The 14,533-nt window shown below is 41.1% G+C and overlaps 1 protein-coding gene across 3 annotated transcripts; it reads left to right on the forward strand.

Moving 5' to 3' along the window:
- The first annotated feature begins 3,794 nt into the window (after positions 1 to 3,794).
- Positions 3,795 to 13,972, forward strand: LOC120062506 (GTP-binding protein REM 1-like). Of its 3 annotated transcripts, none has more exons than XM_039012532.1 (5): positions 3,795 to 3,925; positions 5,546 to 5,904; positions 8,096 to 8,178; positions 11,916 to 12,123; positions 12,621 to 13,972. In XM_039012532.1, the coding sequence occupies exons 2-5, from the start codon at positions 5,571 to 5,573 to the stop codon at positions 12,896 to 12,898; spliced, it is 903 nt and encodes a 300-aa protein (XP_038868460.1). In that variant the 5' UTR covers positions 3,795 to 3,925; positions 5,546 to 5,570; the 3' UTR covers positions 12,899 to 13,972. The 3 variants fall into 3 exon arrangements, with proteins under 3 accessions (XP_038868460.1, XP_038868479.1, XP_038868469.1); XM_039012551.1 differs by having other exon boundaries at positions 5,571 to 5,904; XM_039012541.1 differs by lacking the exon at positions 3,795 to 3,925 and adding an exon at positions 3,945 to 4,589.
- The last annotated feature ends 561 nt before the right edge of the window (positions 13,973 to 14,533 follow it).

Here is a 14,533-nt window from a genome sequence, read left to right on the forward strand (position 1 = left end):
TTTTCCCAAAGGCCTCGTTGAATTCCCGATCCACTTGTAACTTACTTGTATGTCAAGTCAACTTGATGGAGGGCACTTTACTGTACACTACTGCTCTTCATAGGCTGTGTGATGTCATCAATCCATGCCATGGGGGTGGTTACTTTAGACAATGTGGCTTCAGGCATTTCTTGATGGGGGTTTAAAAAGAATTCCGAAGGAACATTGTCTAATGTACATCCCTAAAACTAAACAAATACTAAAACTAATATACTTACATTATTTGATTTAAGTAACTTTTACCAATATGTAGTAAATTGAGTAAAATCTGAACTGTAGTGTTGTTTATCTATCAGACATCTATCAGTGTCACTAAAACAGTTGGACCGAACTAATACACGTGACAGGATTTTAACCTCTTCTTTCCTCTTTCCATCAAAAGCGATGTCTCGGAAATAGTAATGGGGTATCGCTGTTTAATATTACCCAGGTTTGGAAACAGACTTGCAGCGGCATCTTAAATTGAAATGAAGAAGCACAGAAGAGCCTTGTGTTCACGGAATCCCAGTCTGACATTAAAGGGTAATAAGGTGGTCAAATTTCCCCCCAGCCTGTTCCAAAACAAAATGACACTCAACACCCTCTGAATACATTCATTTCACGTGGGATTTTATATAAGGGAGATTTGATGTTGAATTGGGGTTTGAGAAATTATGACGTTTTCGGTAAACATCCTGAATCTCACTTAGCAAAGACAGAATTTTAGCACTGACGTGTTTTAAGCCTCAGAGAGGGAACTATAAATATGAAGTTGAACTGTAAGTGCAAATGTTCCATATGGAATAAGCTGTACTGACTCTGACTGATTCAAACTCATCATTCTCTGGGCTGGTAAATAGCGGGTCCACACAGACCCAACTGCTTTCTCTCACTCTGTTATTGTCTGAAGTCACTTTTGGGGAAAGAGTGTGTTTATTTAAACAGACGTGTTTTTTCCTTCTTCCGTGATAGGATACAGTCTTCCATAGAGAAACTGCTGTCAGCTTGTTTATTCTGTCTTTTACAATTACTTAAGGCAATGTGAGATGTTACTTTCCATTCATTTGTTCTCACTCAGAGGGGCCAGTTTAAGGATGTAAAATGTAGGTCTCCATCAGAATTGAATTAGCCCACAGTACATCTATCATAGGATGTAAATAGGAGAACACACCTGATATGCATGTAAGGAAAGGGAAAGGGACCCAACCCCTCTGAATCATTTTATGTGAACATTTTATTTTTTACATTATATCAGTACTGTAGGTTTCTAAAATATTGAATATCCATCAAGAATAGCCAAAACGTAATCATGATTTCATTTTTGAAGGGCACTTTAAAATGGCACCAAAACACTTTCTTCCTTATGGCATTACACCTTCACAAGCAATTAACATTTCCAAATGTATACTAAGTATGTTTATAAGGAAATTGTGCTCAGTGTGCATTAAGGTTCTAAATGTGTGTTGTGTTAATTCCAGATGCACCCCGGAAATGGCCGTGACCTTAAACATCCCTCATGAGGAGCGGCTCCCCATTTAGATGTGTGACAGACTAGTGTCACTTGGCTGCATTTAAACCTGTTGTGCTCTTTTAGGCGCAACCCCAGAATGTGTGTTACACTGAGTGCCCATCTTCTCAAACCTAGTTCCACATTGTAATACGGCTCAACTGGGGTCAATCGATTGTAAAACTTTCAAATAAATACCTCCAGGGTTCAGGTTCAAATCATTTGTATATTCTTTGAAAGAGAAAGGAACTTCAAAAGGTCAAATTTATTCTCCTTTTTTGGGAGTGGAATCATACACTATATATACATACACTTCAAATTAGTGGATGCTGCTATTTCAGACACACCTGTTGCTGACAGGTGTAAAAAAATCGAGTACACAGCCATGCAATCTCCATAGACAAACATTGGCATTAGAATGTCCTTACTGAAGAGCTCAATGACTTTCAACGTGGCACCGTCATAGGATGCCACCTTTCCAACAAGTCAGTTCGTCAAATTTCTGCCCTGCTAGAGCTGTCCCGGTCAACTGTAAGTGCTGTTATGGGGAAGTGGAAACGTCTAGGAGCAACAACGGCTCAGTGGTAGGCCACATAAGTGTGTAGCATGTAATAATTGTCTGTCCTCGGTTGCAACACTCACTACCGAGTTCCAAACTGCCACTGGAAACAACGTCAGCGTGAGAATTGTTTGTCGAGAGCTTCATGAAATGGGTTTACATGGCCGAGCAGCCACACATAAGCCTAAGATCACCTTAGGAGGAATAATGGTCTGGGGATGTTCTTTATGGTTCGGGCTAGGCCCCTTAGTTCCAGTGAAGGAAAATCTTAACGCTATAGCATACAACGACATTCTAGACGATTCTGTGCTTCCAACTTTGTGGCAACAGTTTGGGGAAGGTCCTTTCCTGTTTCAGCATGACAATGCCCCTGTGCACGAAGTGAGGTCCATACAGAAATGGTTTGTCGAGATCGGTGTGGAAGAACTTGACTGGCCTGCACAGAGCCCTGACCTCAACCCAATCGAACTGAATTGGTGAATTGGAACCTCGACTGCGAGCCAGGCCTAATTGCCCAACATCAGTGCCCGGCCTCACTAATACTTGTGGCTGAATGGAAGCAAGTCCCTGCAGCAATGTTCCAACATCTAGTGGAAAGCCTTTCCAGAAGAATTATAGCAGCAAAGGGGGGACCAACTCCATATTAATGTCCATGATTTTGGAATGAGATGTTCGATGAGCAGGTGCCCACATACTTTCGGTCATGTAGTGTATGATGTGTTTGATGTGTTAATTGGTGTGGTTTCATTCAGCTATAATTTATGGTCTATAACTGCCAGTTGAATCTCATTTATTGCCCATTATCAAATTCTTCAGTGTGCCGGTCCACAGAAAATTATTTTCAATATTTAGAATGTTTATAGTTTGCTTTTTCTTTCCACAGTGAGAGTAAACTTCCAACCCACCCTCTTTTCACAAATCTCCTCAGATCCTGTAACAGTAGTTTTGGGAAGTCTCTGACTGTGATTTACTTAAGTGTGGGAAAGAAGCTGGCTTTATAAACAGTGTAGGGCCTTCATCTGGCCATCGTACGGCCGACTGGTCTGATTACTTATGTTGTTTCAGTTGGAAAAGATTCAGCGGAGCCTCAGAGAATACAATTTCCTGGTAGAGAGTGCTGGTCTGCGGCTAGGGGTGTGAACTCTGCCCTCTCACAGTGTTAGGACAGAACTGATTTACAGATGTGTGTGTGTACTGATTGTCTCAAACTGAAACTATGCAGCATACTTGTAAAAGTGCTTTTAATGGAGACTTGGCTCCCTTTGAAGATATTTTTGTACTTTATAAAGGGTTCAACACTGGGGCTTGATTTGACTAATCTAAACAGACATGGCTGTATGGACAAGACACATCCTGTCCCCATATTTTCTATAGAAATGTATATAAAGCAGTGGTTGTCCTGCTTGGGCAATGTGTAATCATTAAAGGCACCCTAGTACAGCTGATTCAAGTAACCAACTCATCAAGCTTTGATGATTTGAATCAGCTGTGTAGTGCTAAGGGAAAAACCAAAACGTGCACCCAGATGGGGGGGCACCAGGACCGAGTTTGGGAAACCCTGCCCTAGTAGATATCTGCACCGTGAAGGTAAACATTATTGTGGTAAAAGAGAGCGAGAACTAACAGTTTAGAACAGGAAGTGACTTACTTTTACGTCATGTAGTCGGGGTGGGTTCTTCGATGAGATTAAAGTAGATTCACACAGGGAAAAGTTGCAGCAGCAATGAGAGAATTGAATGAGGGCTGATTCGAAGCACGCGCGCATCATCAAAGGACACGCTCCGCTGAAAACACCCAGAACGCGCATTGCCTACATGCGTTAAACGGAATTTACAGCACGGGTGAGTATCCATAGGTAGAAAACTGAAGTAGCCTAATTAAAATACGCCATATGACATTTGGAAATTAGCATCCACCATTTAGCCAACAACTTTTTGGACAGGAAGTGCAATAGCGTTCATAGAAGAAGCGCTATGGTTTTATAAAAGCAAAAAAGTGCATATTGAAATGATTGTCCATTTACATGATTTAGTTGTTGACCAACAAAGTTAGCGGTGTTCGAGTTTTTAAAATAGTATATTTGAATTAGCCTACACCATGACTACGTCTCAGTGCATGTTATCACAGGAGGTGATCTGAAACATTGTGTCTGCCTTTGTGTGTGTGTGTGCGTGTGCATGCCTTCTTGTGTGATACAGAGAGGAGATTGAAAAAGAGAGGCGAGCGAGCAACCCCCGATTCCACTCTTACATTTTTACAGGGTTGTGGAACGTTGCAGGATGTTACCATGACTCCAGGGGTATACTGTTACACTTGTATAGAATAGCTGATGGGACACTGTAACAAAACTGATTGATACATTGGAAGCTTTTCCTTGGTACAAGAACAGAATGACAGCTCAGACACAGCTCACCGACCCGAGAAAACTTTACTATATGGTGAAGTCTGTGCTTTGCTCTGCAATGGAGAATACTGGACAAAATTAGAAGATTCATGGCTACAGTTGTGAGTAAATTCCATACAATATTATGTTTCAGTGCTATTTACTGTCCATAGGCCGTTATATTTTTGTTTGTTTCACAATGTATCTTTAATCGGGGAGCAGTGTCTGTTTATAAACTGTTAATTTTGGTGGTTTGTTATATTATTTAGCCCAACCAAGTTTATTATAGTAAACGAAAACTAATCATGAAAACTATTTGGTAACCTGAAATAAAATAATCAACACCCCGTTTGAAAAACTACAACTAAACAAACTATTTGACTCCAAAACGAACTAAAATTAAATAAACCATCACGAATTATTTTTTTTTCTAAACTTTGGGTAAAAATGTAATGGGGATTACAATAGTGTTTTCAAGCTTTTGACGGGGTTTTCAAGCCTACTAAATCGGGTGGTAAATGTGGCTAAGAGATGGTTTCAAAAAGACCTAGCTTGTGCATCACTATCACCAGCTAACAGGGGAAAGCAGCTAACTTGATTACATGTACTACTTAATTAAGTTAAACATTGGATTGGTGTAAACATGGGCGAGATACTCCTTCCACCATATTTATTTGCATCAGTCTCAGCGCTATTCCTTTCAAATCCAAGTCACATTGAGAGTGACTGTATAACGTGAACCTAACCTATGACCTGACCCATCACTTTACTGACCCCCCAGTTGCAGACTATACAACACAAATGGCTCCTAGCCTGGCACACACATACTTTCTTGCCCTAACATTAAAACTGAAACTAAATAAAATCAAAATATTTTTATTTAACTTATTAAACTAAATAAAACTAGCTAATTAGGTCTGAAAACTGAAACGAAACTGCATTTCAAATAAATCGCAAAACTAATAGAAATAAAAAGGAATATAAAAACGCAGAACTATAATAACCTTGAGCTTAACTCTTATGTCCTAGTAAATTGGGACTCTATCTTATGATTATTTTACATATTCTTATTTTTAAGGGATGTTCTTTGCCTTTTCGCTAAGATGACACACACACAGAGAGAGGGCAAGGAGACTTTGCGGAGAAGGGCAAGTACTCCTATCCCTGCCTCTCATCAGCCGGGGACGAGAGGTAGAGACCCGCCAGCCGACCCCCATCACCCTCCGCTCGGCCAGTCCGCCTCATACCATCCCGGAGACAAGTCTCTCCACTGCCGCGCCAACTGGTCATCTGATGACTCTGATAATGACTCGGATGGCTCAGGAGCAGATTGTTTGTACCACGTTGTTTTGCTAGGAGACCACGGTGTTGGAAAGTCGAGTCTTGCCAATATCTTTGCTGGCATTCAGGAGAAGGATGCTCACGACCATACGGGAGGTGGGTTTTTTTACCAAGCACAATTCTTATGATTATTATGAGGCTATTTATGGTGTGTAGCCTATTAACACAACTATTTAGTAGTTTGTCAATGCCTGATAAGTAACCTAAAAAACTATCAGTATCATCCATCCTCATCTGCTAATTAAAATGATGAACACTAAGCACTAATGAGTTATTCAATGAGTTAATTTTATGCATCTCTTCAACAATGACTGTCAAAGTAATGGTCTCTGACATTGCCCTGGCCCTAACAACCTTGGCTAACCTGTCACAACTACATTGATTGAACTCTTGTCTCTGTCATGTGTAGTACTGAGTGACCTCAAAGCATTGATTGGCAGCTTATATTGACCCATGCATTTTGGCATCCAGCTGTGCTGCTGAGTGATGTGATTTGTGCAGTTTGTCCTTTTTGAAACACCAATTTCTCTAAAAGTGTTTAATATGACAGGATAAAAGTCATAATATTTACAAAATAAATAATGAAAACTTCTAGGTCTTGCCTGATACGGTAGCCTAGACACGGTTGCTTTATTCGTTTGTGAGAAGTTCATACTGTTGTGACTTGTGCGTGTCGGGTCGGCTGATGGGAGTGACTGGCTAAAGATGCGTCCCAAATGGTACCCTATTCCCCTTAGTGGGGTAGCTCTGGTCAAAAGTAGTGCACTATACAGGGAATAAAGTTCTATTTGTGAGGCAGCCCAGCTGAATGTTGCTGTATAGCCCCTGGTCAAAAGTTTCTGCAATATACAGGGAAATCGGTTGCTGTGTGTGTGTGGCAGCTCCTAGCTCTCCAGAGTGGTATGGTCTCTCCTCATGAGACCTCCCTCTGACATCATCAGGAGAAAGTGTATAGCTGTCCTGTTTTCAGCCCGTCACTGACTGGTCATGTTGTTTTTAGTTTTGTGTCACTTTGCTTGTCACACTGACAGCAATTTAACTGTTCTTCATAGTGGACTCCTTGGTTGGTTTAGAGCTGGTGTGGTGAATGGCAAGTGTTTTATGAGGAAAGAATGGCATTACGAGGACATTACAATACATTCCATTGTAGGCATATTACTTGTTTACAGGTTCTGACCTTCACAATACCCAGGTCCAGAACAAATTCAAGGAAACGTACAGTATTATACAGAGCCATGATTGCATGGAACTCCCTTCCATCTCATATAGCTCAAGTGAACAGCTCATCTGGTTTCAACAAAAATAAAGCAACACCTCACAACGCGTCTCCCCATGTGACTTTTTGTGTGTATGAACTGACATGTATGTGTAACTGATAGACGCAAACACACGCACACACTACATGTTAATGTATTTAAACGTATGTAAATGGTAGTCTTTTGTCTGTCATGTATTTTTCGTTATGTGTCGGGGCCCAGTAAGACTAGCTGTCACCATTGGCTTCGGCTAATGGGGATCCTAATAAATTCAAATCAAAAACCTAGATTGTCACTTCAACTCAGACCTCAACTTCTCAAGGCTTTGACGGGCCATTTGTCCTTGTCTTGTGCAGCAGCTTTTACAATAAGGCTAGGGTTGAAAGGAAAATGTAACAAGTTCTTTCAGTCTTGGCCAAAGTGTGTTTTCGTCTCGCTAGGATGATCTAATCAGACTAAACTAGACATGGCTCAATGGTGTTTTCCACGGCTTATATTCCATGGTCATGATGATATGGTAGTGAAGTGTAATAATTATATTGCACATTTAAACAGTAGTAGGGATAAACACAAGTGTAGTTCTTGTATGTCAAATATATGTATATAACCAAATTTGTAAAACACCTCTATTTTAGTTTCTAAAGTCATAACCTTAAAATGGACATGGCATAAATAATTCAGCATGAGGAAAAAAGAGATTCCGCACACTGAAATCTATGCTCCCGTGTGGTTTATTGACAGCAGTCTACAAGGTTTTGACCCTTAAGTCTCCATCAGGTCTCCATTCACAAAGAACAAGCCTATATTTAGAGGGAGAGAGACCCACATTCCATCACACCTGCTGGCTGCAACCAATAGTAGATATGTTTGAAGGAGTTGACAAATTATGCTTAATCCTTTATCTACAATAATAAAACAAGTTGTATTTATATTTTTACACTAGGTTGCAATGTCTAGACTCCCTTTTAGACCGTTTTCCAAGGTTATTGAGTTACAGTAGGAAATAATATATTTTCTATTCTCTTGTTTAGAGGACACCTATGAGAAAACCATGATTGTAGATGGGGAGGAGACCACCCTCATCGTCATGGACACCTGGGAGAACGAGAAACAGGTATGACACAACACCAACCATCAACATCTTTGTCACAAAAAATGCGTTGCACAGTAGAGAATATGATATAGTCTCACATTAAGATTTATTTCGAAAAGGGGGCTGAAAGCTTTAAGCTTTCTAATTTCTATAACTTAATCTTACTCAGTGTTACATGAGAACACAGGTAGAGCAAAGAAACAAATCCGCTTGTGCCAACCGAACCATAAGGCTCCATTCTAAACAACTATGACCCCTAGGGACAACCCTGCCCCTCCCTCAGTTTTGTGGAAAAATATATGTGCTCGCGCTGTGTGCCTGTAGCTAAACTCCATTGAGTCGAGCTGAAGTGGGGCGAATCCTGGCTGTGCTGGAGTCAGTGAGTGGTGGCTCCAGTGGCATTAGGCGAGTGTCTGTATGGGACACCGATGGCTGTGGGGCCTAATTACTCCAGTATTGATTACAGCTGGGGAGTGAAGCGTGCAGGCCAAGCCGCATGTTGACTTGTCTGTACCGGGTTAGAGGAGATATAGGGAGATAAGGATGTCTATAAAGACAGTGGTTTCAATGTGTTAAAGGGCACCAAGTGTCACTACAGGCAGAACGTCAGATGTATGTTTGACCAATAACCATCCCTGGAGACCAGAGTTCTGTATTCACAAATACATAAGTCAACTTAGCTTAGTGCTTTTTCAAATAACGACTTTAAAACTTCATGTTGACCATCAATTATCTTTTGAATGCATGAGTGCATTTTTGACATCAAAGGTGGCTTCAATGATTCAATTATAACAACAGAAAACACATGCTACATTACAAAGAACCCTTTTGGAACCCTTTTTTCTAAGGCAAACTTTTTTAATCCAATGAACTGTTTTTGGAAGAACGGGTTCTTCGGATGGCAAGAAGGGTTTTACGTGTATTTATTTTATTTATAACCTTTGTATAACTAGGCAAGTCAATTAAGAACATATTCTTATTTACAATGACGGCCTACCAAGAGCAAAAGGCCTCCTGTGGGGACGGGAGATAAAAAAAAAATACAAGACAAAATACGCATCACGACAAGGGAGACAACACTACATAGAGACCTGAGACGACAACACAACATGGCAGCAACACATGACAACACAGCATGTTAGCAAGACATGACAAAAACACAGTAGCAACACAACATGGTAGCAGCACAAACATGGTATAAACATTGTTAGGCACAGACAACAGCACGATGGGCAAAAAGGTAGAAAAAATGATACATCACGTGAAGCAGCCACAAGTATCAGAAAGAGTGTCCATGATTGAGTCTTTGAATGTAGAGATGGAGATAAAACTGTTAAGTTAGTGTTTTTTGTAGCTCGTTCCAGTCACAAGCTGCGGTGAACTGAAAAGAAGAGCGACCCAGGGATGTGTGTATTAGGGGGCCTTGAACAGAATGTCACTGGCAGAACGGGTGTTATGTGGAGGATGAGGGTTGCAGTAGGTATCTCAGATAGGGGAAAGTGAGGCCTTAGAGGGTTTTATAAAAAAGCATCAACCAGTGGGTTTTGCGTCAGGTATACAGAGATGGCCAGTTTACAGAGTATAGCGTGCAGTGATGTGTCCTATAAGGAGCATTGGTGGCAAATCTGATGGCGGAATGGTAAAGAACATCTAGCTGCTCGAGAGCACCCTTACCTGCCGATTTATACATTTCATCTCCGTAATCTAGGATAGGTAGGATGGTCACCTTAATCAGGGTTAGTTTGGCAGCTGGGGTGAAAGAGGAGTGATTATGATAGAGGAAACCAAGTCTAGATTTAACCTTAGCCTGCAGCTTGGATATGTGCTGAGAAGGACAGTTTACCATCTAGCCATACTCCCAAGTACTTGTATAAGGTGACTACCTCAAGATCTAAACCCTCAGAGGGGAGGGGCATTCTTCTTACCGAACCACAACCTTGTTCCGAACACCTCCAAAACAAAGGTAAAGGGCAGAAAAGGTTTGTTGGACACTAAGAAAGCTTTGTTTTAGAGTGTTTAACACAAAATCTGGGGATGGGCCAGCATCATCTGCATTTAAATAGATGAGAGCGCTTCCTACTGCCTGTGCTATGTTTTTTTTTAATATAAATTGAGAAGAGCGTGGGGCCTAGGATCGAGCCTTGGGGTACTCCCTTGGTGACAGGCAGTAGCTGAGACAGCAGATGTTCTGACCTTACACATTGGACTCTTTAAGAGAGGTTGTTAGCAAAACAGGCCAAAGACCCCTCAGAGACCCAATACTCCTTACTTGACCAAAAAGAATGGAATGGTCTACCGTATCAAAAGCTTTGGCCAAGTCAAAAAAATAGCAGCACAACATTGCATAGAACCCTCTGAATCTGAATAAGTTTTATATTATAATTTTTCCCTTTTAAATAGTGCCTGAGCATGAATGTTTATCAACAGGAGTTTGAGTTATCTGATCAGTTTAAAAAGATAGGTGTGCTGTTTAAACTGTATCTATATGGGAATACTCAAAACCATGCCCATCATTACCAAATTTCTCAGCATGCACTATTTTGCAGGTTAATTTTTAGAGTTGTTTTAATATCTGTTTTTGCATGTATATTGGTTAGATAATTACTCTTATGCTACACAAGCTAATCCAATATGTTAGTAGTTGGACTTATTTCACCCGTTACTGAGATAGTAATTCCAGATTAGAGGATTTAGGTTGTCTCTTATCAATCTCTCCTACCATGGCAGTCATTCTAAATGCAGGTTGCAGGTGATTTAAATGTTCCAATTGTTGGATATCCTCACTCTGGCTGGATTCCAATAGGAATTACACATCAATTTGCATGCCAGCATAATGTGACTTGAGTTTCCTAACACCACTGTGTTAGGCTATGACTACGCTCTCAAAGAAAGGTCTTATGTAATGTATTGTCATAAAGATTAAGGCTAATAAAGCTGGTTGAACCGTTCATGGAGGGTTCTGGAAAGAATCCAAAGATAAAACGGTTCTCGGAAGAACCTATCTAGGAAGAACCCTTTAGGTTATAAAAGAGTTATTGGTAGAACCATTTATAGATTGTACTTGGAAGGACCATTTACATGGAGTTATATAGATGGGCTAGCTGACAACGTCACAAAAACGGTGCGCGCGCTTCCATGGGGTAGAAGTCAGCGTGTTATTGTGATTTCTGGATTTTTCAGATTGCTAGCAAGAGTCTGGGGCATCATAAGTGGCTTTTTTCAGCTCATTTTATCTTGTTCTTGATACCATGTCTTGTTTTGACTGATTTCATGTCAATGCTAATATGGCTGTGCTCATTGTGCAAATGTATTTGTTTTCAATGAACATTGTAGATGAAATATAGATTACATGTTGTCAACAGTCTAAGCTGTGATGGAAATGTTATGTTTGTGCTTTTTTTAATAACCAATTTCTGTGTTCATGCAAGTGACTGAACGAATCCTCACTATCAGTATCTGCAATTTGGCAGTACGTCCAGACCCTTGTTTTGAGAACTAAAGATGTCTCAGCTTAGAGAAGAAGCCTTTTGAGGTATTATGCAATCATGCAAATATGACTTGTCTGCAGTATATAAGAGAACTAACAGGAATGCCCTGGGCGAGCTCCTGATCGACATGTGTACTTGATGCATTGAGTTGGTTGGAATTGCCCTTCTTATAGAGTATTAGAAAAAAAGGTGCTATCAAAGTCCAGACGAGCACCCAAATATGGCTGTTGGTGGAATGTTGAACTTCTCTCTGTTGTCTGTATCTCTCAGGAGGAGGATGAGAAATGGGTCCAGGACTACTGTATGCAGGTGGGCAACGCCTACGTCATAGTTTACTCAATCACGGACCGCACCAGCTTCGAGAGTGCCTCTGAGTTACGCATCCAGCTGCGGCGCATACGGCAGGCCGAGAACATTCCCATCATCCTCGTGGGCAACAAAAGTGACCTGGTCCGCTCCAGAGAAGTGGCTGTAGAAGGTAACGTTGATTTTAATGTAATCATTAAAGCGTCTCTCCACACCTTCTGAACAGTGACTTGATGAGAGCCATTTAACAATATGAGCAGCACTCTGCTTATAAAAGAGACAGTTTGGCATACAATAGTCTGTACTGCACTTTCTGTGGCCTTCATAGTCAAATAAACAAGCAAAAGTTACAACTACAGAACATGATCATATATCAAATGTTGTAGTCCACACAATACTATAAGCTGTTCCCTTAACATTCCATGAGTTGGATTTACAGCACACATCTCATACACTAACACTGTATTTTACAATGTCACTGTAATTCATGATATTTAACCTGTTCTGCAGATGAGAATAAGCTTGTGCTAATTCTGGTGCAATGGATTAAATGTATTTATGTTACGAGTTTCACCTGATCCCTGACTAATAAAGAATCAAACGTAGACCTCTCACATGTAAACACCTCTCGTATGACCTCTTCTTCCTCTGTGCTCTGCTCTCTCCCAGAGGGCCGTGCATGCGCCGTGGTGTTTGACTGCAAGTTCATCGAGACATCCGCTTCGCTCCATCACAACGTCCACGAGCTCTTCGAGGGCATCGTCCGGCAGATCCGCCTGCGGCGAGACAGCAAAGAGACCAATGAACGCCGGCGCTCCGTCTACAAGCGCAAGGAGAGCCTCGCCAAGAAGGCCCGCCGCTTCCTGGACCGCCTGGTGGCCAAGAACAACAAGAAGATGGCGCTGAAGGTTCGCTCCAAGTCCTGCCACGACCTGGCCGTGCTGTAACGGTTGCTGTGTGGCCAAGTGGATACACGCCAACAGTGGTCGCAGACTTCAACTCTCCTCTTTGCCCTGACGCTGTGTTCTTCGGGTGGCCATCTTGTGGGTCAAATCCTTAAACCAACCAACGGCTGTATTGTACTGTCTAGAGAGACTAATTCTATGCTCCAACCCCCTAGTGGTAAAGGGGAAGGACGTTATTTCCTATTTATTTTAGCCATTCAAAGCAATTGGGATGAGAAAATGTGAGGCAATTTAGACTTTTTTTTTTGTTGCTATATCACAGATCCGCTGAGAGCGAGTTTGCTAAACAGACACCTTATCAACTGTTTGCCTTACATCTAAGTCAATAGATTCCTAGACCAGTGTAGCACACTGTAGTGTGTGCCAGACACAAATGCCAGACATAGATCTGGCATTTGAAGTCCTTTACGGTCTCGTTTGAGAAGGTTTTCTAAGATTATTGAGGTATAAAATAATCGTTTTATTTTCTACCAAAGAAAGTGCTTTGAATACACCGTATGATGTATTTTTGCCATGAGGAAAGCAATGCCCACTTACGTACTTTTAAGCAAACGTCACTAACGATTTGATTTCAAGGTTTTGCACTATGGGAGACAGTCATGTGTTGGGAGGAATCAATGGACATTCTTCTACAACAACCAAGAGAGCTTTGGTTTAAGACTTCTGTTCTGTCTATGAGCCCATCAGTTGACAGCTAAATGACATGTGAATGCCGATGTGGTTTGGAAATAGACACCATCGTGAACTTTCCAAACAAATTATCCCGTCCACACCTTCCTTTACAAGCACCTCCTACGCTGGAAGGACCAGTGGGGTGTTACCAGTACAACTGTAATGGATGCTTTTGAAGAGGCGTGGTCTGTTTGACCACAGTCAAAAAACACGGTCCTGAAGAGACCAAAGAAGAAAAAGGTTGAGTCTTCAATGTGTGTGAATGTGTGTGTCCTAGTTGAGTTTGAGAGGTATTCTAATCACTTTTGTACAGAGTTTGTAAATACAGTACATAAATGTCAAGGATTTTTATGAGGAAATAAAGGAGTAGGAAATACATTACCACTAATTGTCTGCTCTGGATTTTAAGGTTTGTCACGTTTTTGTAAGCTTTTATAAAAAAAAATATATATATATATAGTTGTGCTACCTATCTGCTTTTTTCCTCATTGTCAAGTGACAATTTGGCTGAAGTAAAACCAGACCAGGCTACATATTACACTCTGAACAACGTGAGCATAGAGTTTTCAATGGCTTTAAAAGTACAAGTGATAGTTGTGCTGATTCTGGTGGGCACCTTTAGGCCAGAGCCTTCCATAAACCTGCTAAAGGAATCGGCGACTAGAGAACAGTTTTACAATGTCTACTTCCCAAATGGCACCCTACTCCCTAAAAAGAGCACTACTTTTGACCAAGGCCCATAGGGCTCTGGTCAAAAGTATTGCACTATATAGGGATAAGGTGCCATTTGGGACATAGGTCACCGTCTGTTTGTGTTCCATATGGAGTAGTATGGCTGCCTCGTAACGTTGACAAAGTACAGATGATCAGGAGGTTTCCATTGATTAATGACAATGCCCATGTTGTGGTTTAAACCCCTAGATGGGTAGAAGCTCATGTTTGCAT

This window comes from Salvelinus namaycush, chromosome 2 (genome assembly GCF_016432855.1).
Source record: "Salvelinus namaycush isolate Seneca chromosome 2, SaNama_1.0, whole genome shotgun sequence".
Classification (NCBI taxonomy): Eukaryota; Metazoa; Chordata; class Actinopteri; order Salmoniformes; family Salmonidae; genus Salvelinus; species Salvelinus namaycush.

What these genes read in the sequence shown, in the direction of transcription:
- LOC120062506 (XM_039012532.1), top strand. Translation starts at nt 5,571, where the DNA reads ATGACACACACACAGAGAGAGGGCAAGGAGACTTTGCGGAGAAGGGCA. An exon ending in CCTGGGAGAACGAGAAACAG is followed by an intron (nt 8,179 to 11,915) that starts GTATGACACAAC and finishes TGTATCTCTCAG; the next exon opens with GAGGAGGATGAGAAATGGGT. An exon ending in CAGAGAAGTGGCTGTAGAAG is followed by an intron (nt 12,124 to 12,620) that starts GTAACGTTGATT and finishes GCTCTCTCCCAG; the next exon opens with AGGGCCGTGCATGCGCCGTG.